The sequence below is a fragment of the Ylistrum balloti genome, unplaced genomic scaffold (genome assembly GCF_031769215.1).
Source record: "Ylistrum balloti isolate Yb309-2 unplaced genomic scaffold, AGI_CSIRO_Ybal_v1 Utg370448, whole genome shotgun sequence".
NCBI classification, from domain to species: Eukaryota; Metazoa; Mollusca; class Bivalvia; order Pectinida; family Pectinidae; genus Ylistrum; species Ylistrum balloti.
In genome coordinates, this window is record NW_026782298.1 from 420,665 (window position 1) to 438,217 (window position 17,553).

Consider the following 17,553-nt stretch of genomic DNA (forward strand, 5'->3'; position numbering starts at 1 on the left):
AATATTTCAAAATCATTTCTGATTGAAAATATTTCAAAATCACATCTGAATGAGAATATTCCAAAATCGTTTCTAAATGAGAATATTCCAAAATCATTTCTGAATGAGAATATTCCAAAATCGTTTCTAAATGAGAATATTTCAAAATTACATCTGAATGAGAATATTCCAAAAATTACATCTGAATGAGAATATTCCAAAATCGTTTCTAAATGAGAATATTCCAAAATCACATCTGATTGAGAATATTTCAAAATCATTTCTGAATGAGAATATTCCAAAATCGTTTCTAAATGAGAATATTCCAAAATCACATCTGATTGAGAATATTTCAAAATCATTTCTGAATGAGAATATTCCAAAATCGTTTCTAAATGAGAATATTCCAAAATCACATCTGATTGAGAATATTTCAAAATCATTTCTGAATGAGAATATTCCAAAATCGTTTCTAAATGAGAATATTCCAAAATCACATCTGATTGAGAATATTTCAAAATCATTTCTGAATGAGAATATTCCAAAATCGTTTCTAAATGAGAATATTCCAAAATCACATCTGATTGAGAATATTTCAAAATCATTTCTGAATGAGAATATTCCAAAATCGTTTCTAAATGAGAATATTCCAAAATCACATCTGATTGAGAATATTTCAAAATCATTTCTGAATGAGAATATTCCAAAATCGTTTCTAAATGAGAATATTCCAAAATCACATCTGAATGAGAATATTCCAAAATCATTTCTGAATGAGAATATTCCAAAATCGTTTCTAAATGAGAATATTCCAAAATTACATCTGAATGAGAATATTCCAAAATCACATCTGAATGAGAATATTCCAAAATCATTTCTGAATGAGAATATTAAAAATCACATCTGATTGAGAATATTCCAAAATCACATCTGATTGAGAATATTCCAAAATCACATCTGAATGAGAATATTCCAAAATCATTTCTGAATGAGAATATTAAAAATCACATCTGATTGAGAATATTCCAAAATCACATCTGATTGAGAATATTCCAAAAATTACATCTGATTGAGAATATTCCAAAAATTACATCTGAATGAGAATATTAAAAAATCACATCTGAATGAGAATATTAAAATATTATATCTGAAAATGAATATTTCAAATATCACATCTAAATGAGAATATTTCTTTTCTGTCAGGTTAGAATCTTAACCTTAATTACATTAAGTATAGAAAAAACAATGAAACTACATGTCAATATAGATATTATGGTTTGATGACACAATACATAGAATGGATTGGAAGGGTGACATTAACAGCTATATGATAGAGTTAGGGTTTGGCTAGGGTTAAGGTTCAGGATACCAATGATTGTTCAATAACATACAACTAATACTACCTTTAACACAATTTTTTACATTGTAAGCTTACAACATAAGGTCAAAGGTCAACAATGGTTTACAGGATATGCCCCTGAAATTCTATTATACATGGTAAGTTATTTGGTCCCAACAGTGTTAAAGTGATATCAACACACTGAACGATATCGGCTATAAAACAACACTGTGACACACTGAAACCTTAAAAACAGCGAATATTACATGTTATAAAGTTATTTACAAAGAACAAAATCTACCCAATAATTGATAGTTATAAATAAATACACTATACTTAGAGACATATATGTCTCTGCTACACCTAACAGGGAAGAATTACACAGCGACTCATAAAACAGATGTCTGATTTAGCTATAAACACCATGGAAATGTAGCAAAGCTATGAACGATTCAATGTCAATTACTGTTTAAGTACAACTCTTCTCGAGTTTAAAACATTTATGATATTATCAAAATAAAAAATATGAACATTAGAATTCAGATTAAAATAAGACCTTTGTTATGATGAAATAAAGCGGTACTAATATAAATCATATTTGTTTACATCGTAAATAATAAACAACGATGACTAATCATATAAAATCTCTTTAAATACCATTATATATAAACGACACTTCAGACAGGGCACTGCCGGAGTACACTTTTATATACAGTGTCAACAAGCGAAAGACGAAACTAAACAAAACAGTAAAGGTCCAATCAAATTTCTCCTCGTCGGAACTGAGTACTGCGCGGCGTGACGTCATCGTCGGCCATTTGTCCCGCTCGGAAAACAGGTGTATAGTTTGAACTGTGGAAAAAAAGAACACAAACTCACATATTTGAACAAAAATTAGAACAACATGAGAACATTCTCGAATACTTGAAAAAATTGTTGTAAATGTAATTAATCTTTTAAGCATTCGCTGTTTTGGTGGCAAGGAGTGGGTTCTGCAGGGAATATTTAGTATATAACAAGCAAAAGTGAAATGACCAATATATATTATTACTATGGCTTTACGGTCAAAGATTGCATTCAAACGAACTTTGTTCTAAACGGCTTCTGTTTAGAGTTCTACTCTTATTCTGTTCAATCCCCAAATCAATGTAGACTGATCACATTGTAAACTATTTATGTGAATTGTCAGCATAAGTACCTCATCAAGGTGACCTCTGTAGTTTGCCATCTTACTTCCGGCACCGATAACGATACCACTCTGCCGACGTAATATATCACCTGTAAGACAAACGATTTCTGGTAAAATTCCTTACGAGTATTTTGCCTTGCAGGTGACTTTTCCCGAAACGAAATCTGACAATGAATGGACTCTGATAAAATCTGCTTCTCAGAAACCCTATTACCATGATATCAGATCTAGAACAATTAAGGTATAAATTACATATAAACTTTATTATGATATATGTATAATATACACAATACTGTAATAAAACCTATCTTCCCAGGTGTAAGATTGGTAACAATTTGTATACTTCACAGTCACGTGACACAGGTATCAATTAAAAATTAGAATTTAAAAAAAAAAAACTATGAGATTTCACATTTTTATTTTCTCTCAACCACACTTTACAGTATTAACAAGACGTCAAAAACTTACATCAAAGTTACAACATTACAGTAAGTGTATTTAATAGCTAACATCAGTATTTCTAAACTTCTGAATCCTTCCAGGAAACGGATTTGTCCTTTCTATCAAGCTTTTAATACAAATAGTACATATTCCTTTGGGTTAGCATAGTAAAACTTAAATATTCATGTTGTACCCTCCGTAATCTTACCGGACAAGTTTTCACGTTTGACAAGATGAGTGTGTGTACCTACCGGTGAGGGGTGTAGAGCGAACCTCGTTGTTGACACGCCCAGTCAGCGTCACTCCATCATAGATGTATACTACACTGCTCATTATAGAAGGCTGAAAACAAAAATACAGACATATTATCTAAATCTTGAATTCAATGAAACGACAGCAAATTTAAACGCCAGAAAGATTTACACGGAGATCCCTGGAAAAGCACAAAGAGAGCTAAACCAAACAGTCTCATTGTTGTAGTTATCACATACCACAACACGGTACGATAATAGTGTCACATACCACAACACGGTACGATAATAGTGTCACATACCACAACACGGTACGATAATAGTGTCACATACCACAACACGGTACGATAATAGTGTCACATACCACAACACGGTACGTGTCACATACCACAACACGGTACATATAGATTATATAGATAATCCATCCTACAATATTTAATTATATAGCTAATCCATCCTATAATATTTAAATACTTACGTCGTATGGGACAAACACCTCCGCCGCACCACGTGTCGTCTCCGTCTTAAAATACAGAACGCTTGGAGCACTTCCAGGAACAACACTGATGGCCACCGAGGCTTCCTCCTGGTCACTAAATACGCAGTTTGTGACGAGGGCTTGGATTGGTCCGGGGGTGCCCACATTTTCAGGTCGGAACATAAACGTGATAACTAGAGTTTGACGAAAATCAGAATTTGAAAACCTCCACATATTAATCATTCCGTCGCCGGAAAACTTAGCTTCTTTGGTATCCAAGGCAACGTTTTCCAGTCCGGCTGCAATCTCATTGCCAGACAGGTCGCTGAAGTTGTCATCGAAATTTAAATAAACCTGAGGGTTACACGCTGTAAACAATTCAAAGGTGATATTAAATACAACACTCGATTTCATAATAACAGGAGCATATCAAACATTTTATAACGGAATTTCTGATATGTAAGTGTCACAACTTTTATCTAAATCTCTAACAATTTGAATGACTTCATTGATAAAGATAATGAAATTATTTATCAAATTAAACACGATAATAAAGATGATGGTCCACTCGTGGTTTTATCAAAGATATGTAAGAAGTCCCGTGAGTTGATTATAATTATGTCTGGATTTCAGTTCCAAACCGTTTATTTTCGCTCTTTGCTTACTTTGGAGAGGAAGACTGGCTAGGTTATCGATTCCAGTGCATGCGCAGTCATTTGAAATAAAATATGTTCCTGTTGCGCAGTCGCGTGTTATATTTCCACTTCCGGGCGCGTATTCCAAATACTTTGTTCTGTCTGAAGGATGGGGATAGCTAGCACATACTGAAACAAAAAAATCAGAATAAATGTGATATTGAAATAAACATCAACGCTAGCTATAACCTAGCTAACCCATCCTACAATATTTAATTATATAGCTAATCCATCCAACAATATTTAATTATATATAAATCCATCCTACAATATTTAATTATATAGATAATCCATCCTACAATATTCAATTATATAGATAATCCATCCTACATTTAATTAATATTTAATTATATATAAATCCATCCTACAATATTTAATTATATATAAATCCATCCTACAATATTTAATATATATAAATCCATCCTACAATATTTAATTATATATAATCCATCCTACAATATTTACAATATTTAATTATATAGCTAATCCATCTACAATATTTAATTATATATAAATCCATCCTACAATATTTAATTATATTGATAATCCATCCTACAATATTCAATTATATTGATAATCCATCCTACAATATTCAATTATATAGATAATCCATCCTACAATATTTAATTATATATAAATCCATCCTACAATATTTAAATATATATATATTATAATCCATCCTACAATATTTAATTATATATAAATCCATCCTACAATATTTAATTATATATAATCCATCCAATATTTAATTATATATAAATCCATCCTACAATATTTAATTATATATAAATCCATCCTACAATATTTAATTATATAGCTAATCCATCCTACAATATTTAATTATATATAAATCCATCCTACAATATTTAATTATATATAAATCCATCCTACAATATTTAATTATATATAATCCATCCTACAATATTTATTATATATAAATCCATCCTACAATATTTAATTATATATAAATCCATCCTACAATATTTAATTATATATAAATCCATCCTACAATATTTAATTATATATAAATCCATCCTACAATATTTAATTATATATAAATCCATCCTACAATATTTAATTATATATACAATATTTAATTATATATAAATCCATCCTACAATATATATAATTATATATATAATCCATCCTACAATATTTAATTATATATAAATATCCTACAATATTTATATATATATCCTACAATATTTAATTATATATATAAATCCTACAATATTTAATTATATATAAATCCATCCTACAATATTTAATTATATATAAATCCATCCTACAATATTTAATTATATATAAATCCATCCTACAATATTTAATTATATTATATATAAATCCATCCTACAATATTTAATTATATATAAATCCATCCTACAATATTTAATTATATATAAATCCATCCTACAATATTTAATAATATATAAATCCATCCTACAATATTTAATTATGAAGCTAATCCATCCTACAATATTTAATTATATATAAATCCATCCTACAATATTTAATAATATATAAATCCATCCTACAATATTTAATTATATATAAATCCATCCTACAATATTTAATTATATATAAATCCATCCTACAATATTTAATTATATATAAATCCATCCTACAATATTTAATTATATATAAATCCATCCTACAATATTTAATTATATATAAATCCATCCTACAATATTTAATTATATATAAATCCATCCTACAATATTTAATTATATATAAATCCATCCTACAATATTTAATTATATATAAATATTTAATTATATATAAATCCATCCTACAATATTTAATTATATTAATATACAATATTTACAAATTTTATATATAAATCCATCCTACAATATTTAATTATATATATCCATATATTATATATAAATCCATCCTACAATATTTAATTATATAGCTAATCCATCCTACAATATTTAATTATATAGCTAATCCATCCTACAATATTTAATTATATATAAATCCATCCTACAATATTTAATTATATATAAATCCATCCTACAATATTTAATTATATATAAATCCATCCTACAATATTTAATTATATATAAATCCATCCTACAATATTTAATTATATATAAATCCATCCTACAATATTTAATTATATATATATCCTACAATATTTAATTATATATAAATCCATCCTACAATATTTAATTATATATAAATCCATCCTACAATATTTAATTATATATAAATCCATCCTACAATATTTAATTATATAGCTAATCCATCCTACAATATTTAATTATATATAAATCCATCCTACAATATTTAATTATATAGCTAATCCATCCTACAATATTTAATTATATATAAATCCATCCTACAATATTTAATTATATATAAATCCATCCTACAATATTTAATTATATATAAATCCATCCTACAATATTTAATTATATATAAATCCATCCTACAATATTTAATTATACATCCTACAATAATTATATTAAAATCCTACAATATTTAATTATATATAAATCCATCCTACAATATTTAATTATAATATTTAATTATATATAAATCCATCCTACAATATTTAATTATATATAAATCCATCCTACAATATTTAATTATATATAAATCCATCCTACAATATTTAATTATATATAATCCATCCTACAATATTTAATTATATATAAATCCATCCTACAATATTTAATTATATATAAATCCATCCTACAATATTTAATTATATATAAATCCATCCTACAATATTTAATTATATATAAATCCATCCTACAATATATATATTACAATATTTAATATATATAATCCATCCTACATATATAAATCCATTACAAATTAATTATATATAAATCCATCCTACAATATTTAATTATATATTCCATCCTACAATATTTAATTATATATAAATCCATCCTACAATATTTAATTATATATATAATCCATCCTACAATATTTAATTATATATATAAATCCATCCTATAATATTTAATTATATATAAATCCATCCTACAATATTTAATTATATATAAATCCATCCTACAATATTTAATTATATATAAATCCATCCTACAATATTTAATTATATATAAATCCATCCTACAATATTTAATTATATATAAATCCATCCTACAATATTTAATTATATATAAATCCATCCTACAATATTTAATTATATAGATAATCCATCCTACAATATTTATTATATATATAATCCATCCTACAATATTTAATTATATATCCTACAATATTTAATTATATATAAATCCATCCTACAATATTTAATTATATATATAATCCATCCTACAATATTTAATTATATATAAATCCATCCTACAATATTTAATTATATATAAATCCATCCTACAATATTTAATTATATATAAATCCATCCTACAATATTATATATAAATCCATCCTACAATATTTAATTATATATAAATCCATCCTACAATATTTAATATATATAATTATATATAAATCCATTCCACAATATTTAATATATATAAATCCATCCTACAATATTTAATTATATATAAATCCATCCTACAATATTTAATTATATATAAATTACAAATTTATTATATATCCTACAATATTTAATTATATATAATCCATCCTACAATATTTAATTATATATAAATCCATCCTACAATATTTAATTATATATAAATCCATCCTACAATATTTAATTATATATAAATCCATCCTACAATATTTAATTATATATAAATCCATCCTACAATATTTAATTATATATAAATCTACAATATTTAATTATATATAAATCCATCCTACAATATTTAATTATATATAAATCCATCCTACAATATTTAATTATATATATAAATCCTCAATATTTAATTATATATAATCCTACAATATTTAATTATATATAAATCCATCCTACAATATTTAATTATATATAAATCCATCCTACAATATTTAATTATAATAAATCCATCCTACAATATTTAATTATATATAAAATCCCAATATTTAATTATATATAAATCCATCCTACAATATTTAATTATATATAAATCCATCCTACAATATTTAATTATATAGATAATCCATCCTACAATATTTAATTATATATAAATCCATCCTACAATATTTGATAATTTAATTAATGAAAGTTTTAAATTAGCATTATTCATAAACTTCTGTTTACCAAGTAAAATACATAAGTAGAAAGAAATGAACTAATCCTTATAAGGTAATTTCTGATAATTAATCCGGGTAAGTTATTGTCAGCGATAGTTCATACTTCATCTGTAAACACCTTGCCTGTCACGGTCACGGTTGGTTAGTTAGGTGTTTGAGGACTTTCTTGGTTATTCAAAGTATGACCAGTTACAATGAGTAATATTTTACAGAAAAAAATATCATCGAGATGTTGGGTTAACTTGACCATTATAATGAATTCATATTCTTTATTCCTCCATAAATATACAAGTGGTCAGAAATATCATAATCTAGCTCCGGAGATTTAAAAAAAAATTAACAGTCGGTTACAAATGTCCGTTCATAAGCAAAGAAAAAAAAACACTATTAGTTCTCGGTGTTTCTTCTCCTGCTCGGTGATTCGGTAGATATGTCGGTAACTCCGTAAATATATCGGTGATTCGGTAAATATGTCGGTGACTCGGTAGATATGTCGGTGATTCGGTAAATATGTCGGTGACTCGGTAAATATGTCGGTGATTCGGTAAATATGTCGGTGAATCCCTAAACATGTCGGTGATTCGGTAAATAAGTCGGTGACTCCGTAAATATGTCGGTGATTCGGTAAATATGTCGGTGATTCGGTAAATATGTCGGTGATTCGGTAAATATGTCTATGGTTCTAATCAAGGGGTATTGAGTATGTACAACGTAATCCTTCAAACTTATTTAATTCCAAACTGCGATTGACATACGTATTTAAATAACGATATTCGAAGAAAAAGAATGAAATGAAAAGTAATGACGTAAATGTTTGTACTGTTTGCTATTATCAGAGACGTATATATCACGTCTCTGCTATTATGTTGGGTGACTATATGGACCTGAGAGAAGTGCAGTAACTGATCTACACAAATGTCGTCACTTACCGATCGTCCCCACCAGTCTGTTCAGGTCAGCTGGAGGACAGCTGTCGGGACAAAAGGGAGTATCAGAACAGTTCAGCTGGGGCCCGTTACCAAGGAAACGCTGGTTTTGTTTCGGACAACAGGACGGATAGGCTTTGCCGTTGATGCAAAACCAAAACCCGGAGCAGACGTCTTCCATCGGGAAAGCTCCATAACTGACCCCTCGGCACGGATCTATATCAGGTAAATCATTACAAATATCAGTCATTGTTACAGGTAGTAAACAGTAATTAAGTATATTGTCTGTTGGTAGTTAATATAACTGGTACAAAGCATATATTATATGACGTTTAAGTACACCGTAATATAACGTCACGTGACGAATGATGTATTCTTTGTTAACATTGACAAAAACGGTATAGATTTTTTTCCCTTTGTACACATGTAAAGTGCAAGGTAAACAGCTATAAACAGGTGACATTCTACCATCAGTCACCACACTGACATTCTGTATCTCTGCGTCATAGATCCCTGTGGACTGAAGTAGTCAGGTCGAGATGTAGGTAATAAATAAATGCTGTTATAAGTAAATGCTGTTATCATAATTTTCGTAATTTGAATAAAAAATTGTGTTTGAATTTACCGCTTAACCAAATGATGACGTCAGTAACCTTAAAAACGATGATCTTAAGAAATTATCTTCGCACAGTTACTTCAATGTTTTTTTTTAAGTCGTCGTACTAAAGTTCGACAACTCTGGACCTGTGACGACACCACCTGGTATACACAGACCAAATCAGTGTAACGTGTAGTAAATATTTACATGTACTACAGATCGGTATAGTTGTAACATATCGGCAAATGATACACAGAATGTACATACATAAACAATGTCATATCATCATTACGTGTTTTTATCAGTTTTGTTTACATTTTTGCCTTATAAGGTCAACAGGTTTAAACTTACCGTCAGTGCACGAGACATCGACCGGATAGCGACAGGATACGCTGTAAGAGTCCCACCACGATCCGAAAGGACATTTCTGTACACTGGACACCCGTCCACCCCGACCGTCGGGAAACATGGAGATGTACCGCGTGCAGTCACCTGGATAGGGCCTGTAACCCCAGTTACGTCCAATTATACAATTAGGACAAAGGTCACCTGCAAAAATATATTCATATATATGAATATATGTAATGTATATAGATACAGTGTGATGATATAATCACAAAAATATTTACCCGTTAGTGTGATGATATAATCACAAACATATTTACCCGTTAGTGTGTGATGATATAATCACAAACATATTTACCCGTTAGTGTGTGATGATATAATCACAAACATATTTACCCGTTAGTGTGTGATATAATCACAAACATATTTACCCGTTAGTGTGTGATGATATAATCACAAATATGTTTACCCGTTAGTGTGACCCGTTAGTGTGTGATATAATCACAAACATATTTACCCGTTAGTGTGATGATATAATCACAAACATATTTACCCGTTAGTGTGTGATGATATAATCACAAACATATTTACCCGTTAGTGTGTGATGATATAATCACAAACATATTTACCCGTTAGTGTGTGATGATATAATCACAAACATATTTACCCGTTAGTGTGTGATGATATAATCACAAACATATTTACCTGTTAGTGTGTGATGATATAATCACAAACATATTTACCCGTTAGTGTGTGATGATATAATCACAAACATATTTACCCGTTAGTGTGTGATGATATAATCACAAACATATTTACCCGTTAGTGTGATGATATAATAACAAACATATTTACCCGTTAGTGTGTGATGATATAATCACAAACATATTTACCCGTTAGTGTGTGATGATATAATCACAAACATATTTACCCGTTAGTGTGATGATATAATCACAAAAATATTTACCCGTTAGTGTGTGATGATATAATCACAAAAATATTTACCTGTTAGTGTGTGATGATATAATCACAAACATATTTACCCGTTAGTGTGTGATGATATAATCACAAACATATTTACCCGTTAGTGTGTGATGATATAATCACAAACATATTTACCCGTTAGTGTGTGATGATATAATCACAAACATATTTACCCGTTAGTGTGTGATGATATAATCACAAACATATTTACCCGTTAGTGTGATGATATAATCACAAACATATTTACCCAAATAACAAACATATTTACCTGTTAGTGTGATGATATAATCACAAACATATTTACCCGTTAGTGTGTGATGATATAATCACAAACATATTTACCCGTTAGTGTGTGATGATATAATCACAAACATATTTACCCGTTAGTGTGTGATGATATAATCACAAACATATTTACCCGTTAGTGTGTGTGTGTGAGTGTGATATAATCACAAACATATTTACCCGTTAGTGTGTAGTGTGTGATGATATAATCACAAACATATTTACCCGTTAGTGTGATGATATAATCACAAACATATTTACCCGTTAGTGTGTGATGATATAATCACGTTAGTGTGATGATACAAACATATTTACCCGTTAGTGTGTGATGATATAATCACAAACATATTTACCCGTTAGTGTGATGATATAATCACAAACATATTTACCCGTTAGTGTGATGATATAATCACAAACATATTTACCCGTTAGTGTGATGATATAATCACAAACATATTTACCGTTAGTGTGTGATGATATAATCCGTTACCCGTTAGTGTGTGATATAATCACAAACATATTTTGATGTGTGATGATATAATCACAAACATATTTCGTTAGTGTGTGTGATGATATAACACAAACATATTTACCCGTTAGTGTGTGATGATATAATCACAAACATATTTACCTGTTAGTGTGTGATGATATAATAACAAAAATATTTACCTGTTAGTGTGATGATATAATCACAAACATATTTACCCGTTAGTGTGTGATGATATAATCACAAAAAATGTGACATTTTTAATTAATATTTGTGTTTTGGCCGTGAATCAGCCTCTGACAGAGTATGGGAACAAAGAACCCTTTACAACACTTACTTATCACAGTTGATAACAGACTGCCGGTAGGGGGCAGTGTAGGAATCGGTGTTATTGGACGTCGTGTAGTTTGCGCTTGTGTCATTGGCTGCGGAGTCGTCGGCGCTTGCGTGGTAGGTGCTTGCGTGATAGGCGCTTGCGTGGTCGGCGCTTGCGTCGTTGGTGCCCTGGTCGTCGGCGCCGGTGTGGTCGGGGCCTGAGTAGTTGGCGCCAGGGTGGTGGGCGCCTGGGTAGTTGGCGCCTGAGTAGTTGGCGCAGGCGTAGTAGTAGTGGTTGTAGTTGTGGTGGTGGTAATGGTGGTAGTAATCACTGTCATTGGAAATAACCTTCTATTTATAGTTCATACATGTGTTAATGGTTATATACTACTATAGATGTTGCTGTTCTCAAGGTGTTCAAATTTTCGAAAATGGACTAAAATCATGAAAATTGATACCTTGATGATTTTAACTCTTGGTAAAATTTAAAGAATAAAACAGCTATTGTTAAGCCTGGGATGCGTGGGTCATCACCTCTATAATAGTATTCCATGATTGTTTCTTGTCTGCAGGAGGGTGACAAGGTCTGTTTTAATTTTCAGGCATATAAAACATAGGTTCATATACTACTAATATACCTAAATCTTAAAACACCTCATATCAAAGTATAATGATTCTTTATACATTACGAGGGCTGATTGATAAGCTGTGAGCCTCATATCTAAACGTTTGACTTTTGGCGGACATATTGCTTTACTTTTCAAAGTAATCCCCTTTTTGCCAGCGATGTTTAAGGCTCTTAATGCCACTTTTGCTTTCTTTGCCGCTCAGAATGTCCTCCACAGCATGTATGACGTCATCATCTGACAAAAAGTGGTTATATTTTTCAATTTTGGAAATCGTTCATGCCAGCATTGCAATAACAGACTTGTGAACATGATCATCGTCCTGTTAAACAACATAACTTTATTGCGGTTTCCGAGATGTTTGAGTTTAATATTTTCTCTTAACTGCCCAAGAAATGATGCATAGTCTGTGCCATTGATTGTTCGTCCCTTTTACATATAATCTATCATCAGAATACCATCAGCATCTCAGTAAACCGCGGCCATAACCTTTCCGGGTGATGGAAAAGTCTTTGCCTTCTTCGGCGGGGATGAACCAGGGTGCTTCCGTTGTTTAGACTGTTGTTTGACCTCTGGGGTCACACAAACCTCAGGCAGGATCTACCTCCAAAATCTTAAGATTAGCATGGCTCGGTGTGCTTCTGATCAACTGTCAGAAGTCTTAGTACCCTTTCTCATTGCAAGATCTTCCGTAAGAACGGAACGTACTGGCTATATATCTCTCTGTAACTCGCCTCTCAGCCATAACAATATCATGAACTTTATTCACCATTTCTTGGGTTAATATAGTAACAGGCCTTCCAGGACGGGCGTCATCCCCAAGGCTCTGCCTGCCACGTTTTAATTCCGCCATTCACCTTTTTACTGTAGCATATGAGTAGTAGTTGCTACAATATCAGTTTGGATATCCTTTAGTGCGCGACTTTTCTTGCGTAAATATTGAATCATTGCTCTTTCAGCGATTTTTTTCCATTTTGCAAAAGTCATTTGCCTTGTTTACATAAGAGTGGTACCTGTTCGACATAGACTGGCAAATAATACCAGTCTTCGGGTACGCAGCCTGAAATAGTCAGGGAATAATAGGGCTGAAAAAGGACATCCCTGCTTATCTTGTTCAATATAAGACTCACAACCTACCAATCAGCTCTCGTAACATAATTTTTTTTCGAAATCAGACTCTAAATAATTAGTCAAAGAAAACATAACTTACCATGGCAGATGAGGCTCCGCATGGCGACCTCCACTTCACTGAGAAGCATGTTGAAGTCGTTAGATTCAAACACCAGGGAGCTGCTGCTAGCTATCTGTTCTAGTTCCGTCCTAGATAACAATGTTATTATAAACAGGTCATAATGAGAGTCTTCAACCATCAGTGGATGTTATCAACCAACTACCAATACACAGTAGTGTCTTCTACAGCACAACAAACCATATACGGTGATGTGTCTTCTGCAGCACAACAAACCATACACAATTATATGTCTTCTACAGCACAACAAAACATACACAGTGGTGTGTCTTCTACAGCACAACAAACCATACACAATTATATGTCTTCTACAGCACAACAAAACATACACAGTGGTGTGTCTTCTACAGCACAACAAAACATACACAGTGGTGTGTCTTCTACAGCACAACAAACCATACACAGCGATGTGTCTTCTACAACACAACAAACCATATACGGTGATGTGTCTTCTACAGCACAACAAACCATACACAGTGGTGTGTCTTCTACAGCACAACAAAACATACACAGTGGTGTGTCTTCTACAGCACAACAAACCATATACGGTGATGTGTCTTCTACAGCACAACAAACCATATACGGTGATGTGTCTTCTGCAGCACAACAAACCATATACGGTGATGTGTCTTCTACAGCACAACAAACCATACACAGTGATGTGTCTTCTACAGCACAACAAACCATACACATTGATGTGTCTTCTACAACACAACAAACCATACACAGCGATGTGTCTTCTACAGCACAACAAACCATGCACAGTGGTGTGTCTTCTACAACACAACAAACCATACACATTGGTGTGTCTTCTACAACACAACAAACCATGCACAGTGGTGTGTCTTCTACAACACAACAAACCATGCACAGTGGTGTGTCTTCTACAACGGTGTGTCTTCTACAACACAACAAACCATACACATTGGTGTGTCTTCTACAACACAACAAACCATACACATTGGTGTGTCTTCTACAACACAACAAACCATACACATTGGTGTGTCTTCTACAACACAACAAACCATACATAGTGATGTGTCTTCTACAACACAACAAACCATACACAGTGGTGTGTCTTCTACAGCACAACAAACCATGCACAGTGGTGTGTCTTCTACAACACAACAAACCATACACATTGGTGTGTCTTCTACAACACAACAAACCATGGTGTGTCTTCTACAGCACAACAAACCATGCACAGTGGTGTGTCTTCTACAACACAACAAACCATGCACAGTGGTGTGTCTTCTACAACACAACAAACCATACACATTGGTGTGTCTTCTACAACACAACAAACCATACACATTGGTGTGTCTTCTACAACACAACAAACCATACACATTGGTGTGTCTTCTACAACACAACAAACCATACACATTGGTGTGTCTTCTACAACACAACAAACCATACATAGTGATGTGTCTTCTACAACACAACAAACCATACACAGCGATGTGTCTTCTACAGCACAACAAACCATACACATTGGTGTGTCTTCTACAACACAACAAACCATACATAGTGATGTGTCTTCTACAATACAACAAACCATACACAGTGATGTGTCTACAACACATGGAATTTATTTTCTATGTTATAAGCCTTACCGGAAGACGTTTGAGCCGAAGCCGATCGAGATGATACTAATGCCTGCACTCTTGGCGAGATCTGCCTGTTGTTTTGTCTGTTCTGGTGATACCGACCGACCATCAGTGATGACGATTCCTACTTTATCCACTCCCGATCGACCTGAATATGACAACACGAGCAAAGAATGGTGATGATAAAATACAGAAGGCAATAGGTTCGTGGACAGCCCCGAAATTCCTTATGCGTTTGTACGTAACAGTGTTTGTGCGGTATAAGGTAACCATAAATAGCGTCCAGTCCAATAAACGGAAATAGATGAATTACTTTTACACTACATAGTATCATAAAACTACACAATAAAATCTTACCCCTCTCGTTGAACATTCTGCGCATTCTTTCTATTGCTTTCGGGGTTCCGGTTCCGGATTTTGGTTGGTTAAGATTTCGTATTGTGATTTCCAGGACCTGTAGATAATTTACTGATCCTAAATAGACTATATCGCCTGGTATGGTCCCGTACACAATCACACCAACTCTCGTGAAAGCGTACGAGACTTGAAACTTTGACAGTAATTCCAATACAAATGTCTTCATATTTGAAAAGTTCACTTCACTTAGACTTTCCGAACCGTCCAAAACAAATACCACATCAGACGGAACCGCACAAGTGATATCTGAAAATATCAACAAAAATGACAGGAAACGGAAACGTGTTTTGTACATGCGCACGATGAATATTGATATTCTTCGTCCTTCTGATGTTATTGATAAACGTGTTATTTCTGTTTTGTAGATTTTAGTAATATCATCAGTAGCCAAGTTAATTCATACCAAAATGTGACAAAACTCCTCCGAAGGGGGATTCGGAAATAATTTATTGTTTAACATAATGTTTTGTTTTTAGATTTGTGAGAAACATATTGTGACTTAACTAGTTTTATTTACCAGCTTGCAACTATGACGTCACGGATAATTTCAATGTAATATTAAGTGTGTATGTCCTATCTTTGATTGTACAGACATAAAGACAAATAACACATCTCAATATAGATTAAGAATAAGATACAAGGCCCTCATACATCTTACACCCTTCATTATTGTCAAATGAATTGACGAGTTAAGTCATGTTGTCAATCAAACATCAATTACCACTTGTAAACGGAATGCTGTGGTACCACTGCAAATAGTATACAGTTATCAAAACCACTCACTCTGAGCATGCGCTGTAGTGGCGATGACAATGAGAAGTAATATCAGGTGACATTTCTTCCGAAAAACTGCTCCGAGAGGATCATCCATTCTGGGTTTCTTTTATCTATAAATACAAAATATAAAACCCCTCAAACGTTATATACAAATACAAATATATCATATTTATAAATACAAAATACCTATAATGTATCTTTTACCATAGATACAAAGAATAAAAACCATCAAACGTCAAATACAAAATATCTCTTATCTATAAAGTTTATATACAGTTTCTCTTATAAACTTTATAAACTTTATATACTTTATATACATAGTAATTCTTATCAATAAACTTTATATACAGTTTCTCTTATCTATAAACTTTATATATAAAGTTTCTCTTATCTATAAACTTTAT

At 31.4% G+C, this 17,553-nt stretch overlaps 1 protein-coding gene across 1 annotated transcript; it reads right to left on the reverse strand.

Moving 5' to 3' along the window:
• Positions 1 to 2,122: 2,122 nt before the first annotated feature.
• Positions 2,123 to 17,243, reverse strand: LOC132554838 (collagen alpha-1(XXVIII) chain-like). Its single transcript, XM_060219162.1, has 12 exons — positions 17,156 to 17,243; positions 16,313 to 16,618; positions 15,962 to 16,103; positions 14,307 to 14,416; positions 12,493 to 12,801; positions 10,406 to 10,603; positions 9,460 to 9,672; positions 4,343 to 4,501; positions 3,678 to 4,045; positions 3,200 to 3,290; positions 2,517 to 2,596; positions 2,123 to 2,170 (listed from the first exon to the last, which is right to left on the reverse strand). The coding sequence occupies exons 1-12, from the start codon at positions 17,241 to 17,243 to the stop codon at positions 2,123 to 2,125; spliced, it is 2,112 nt and encodes a 703-aa protein (XP_060075145.1).
• Between the last annotated feature and the right edge of the window lie 310 nt (positions 17,244 to 17,553).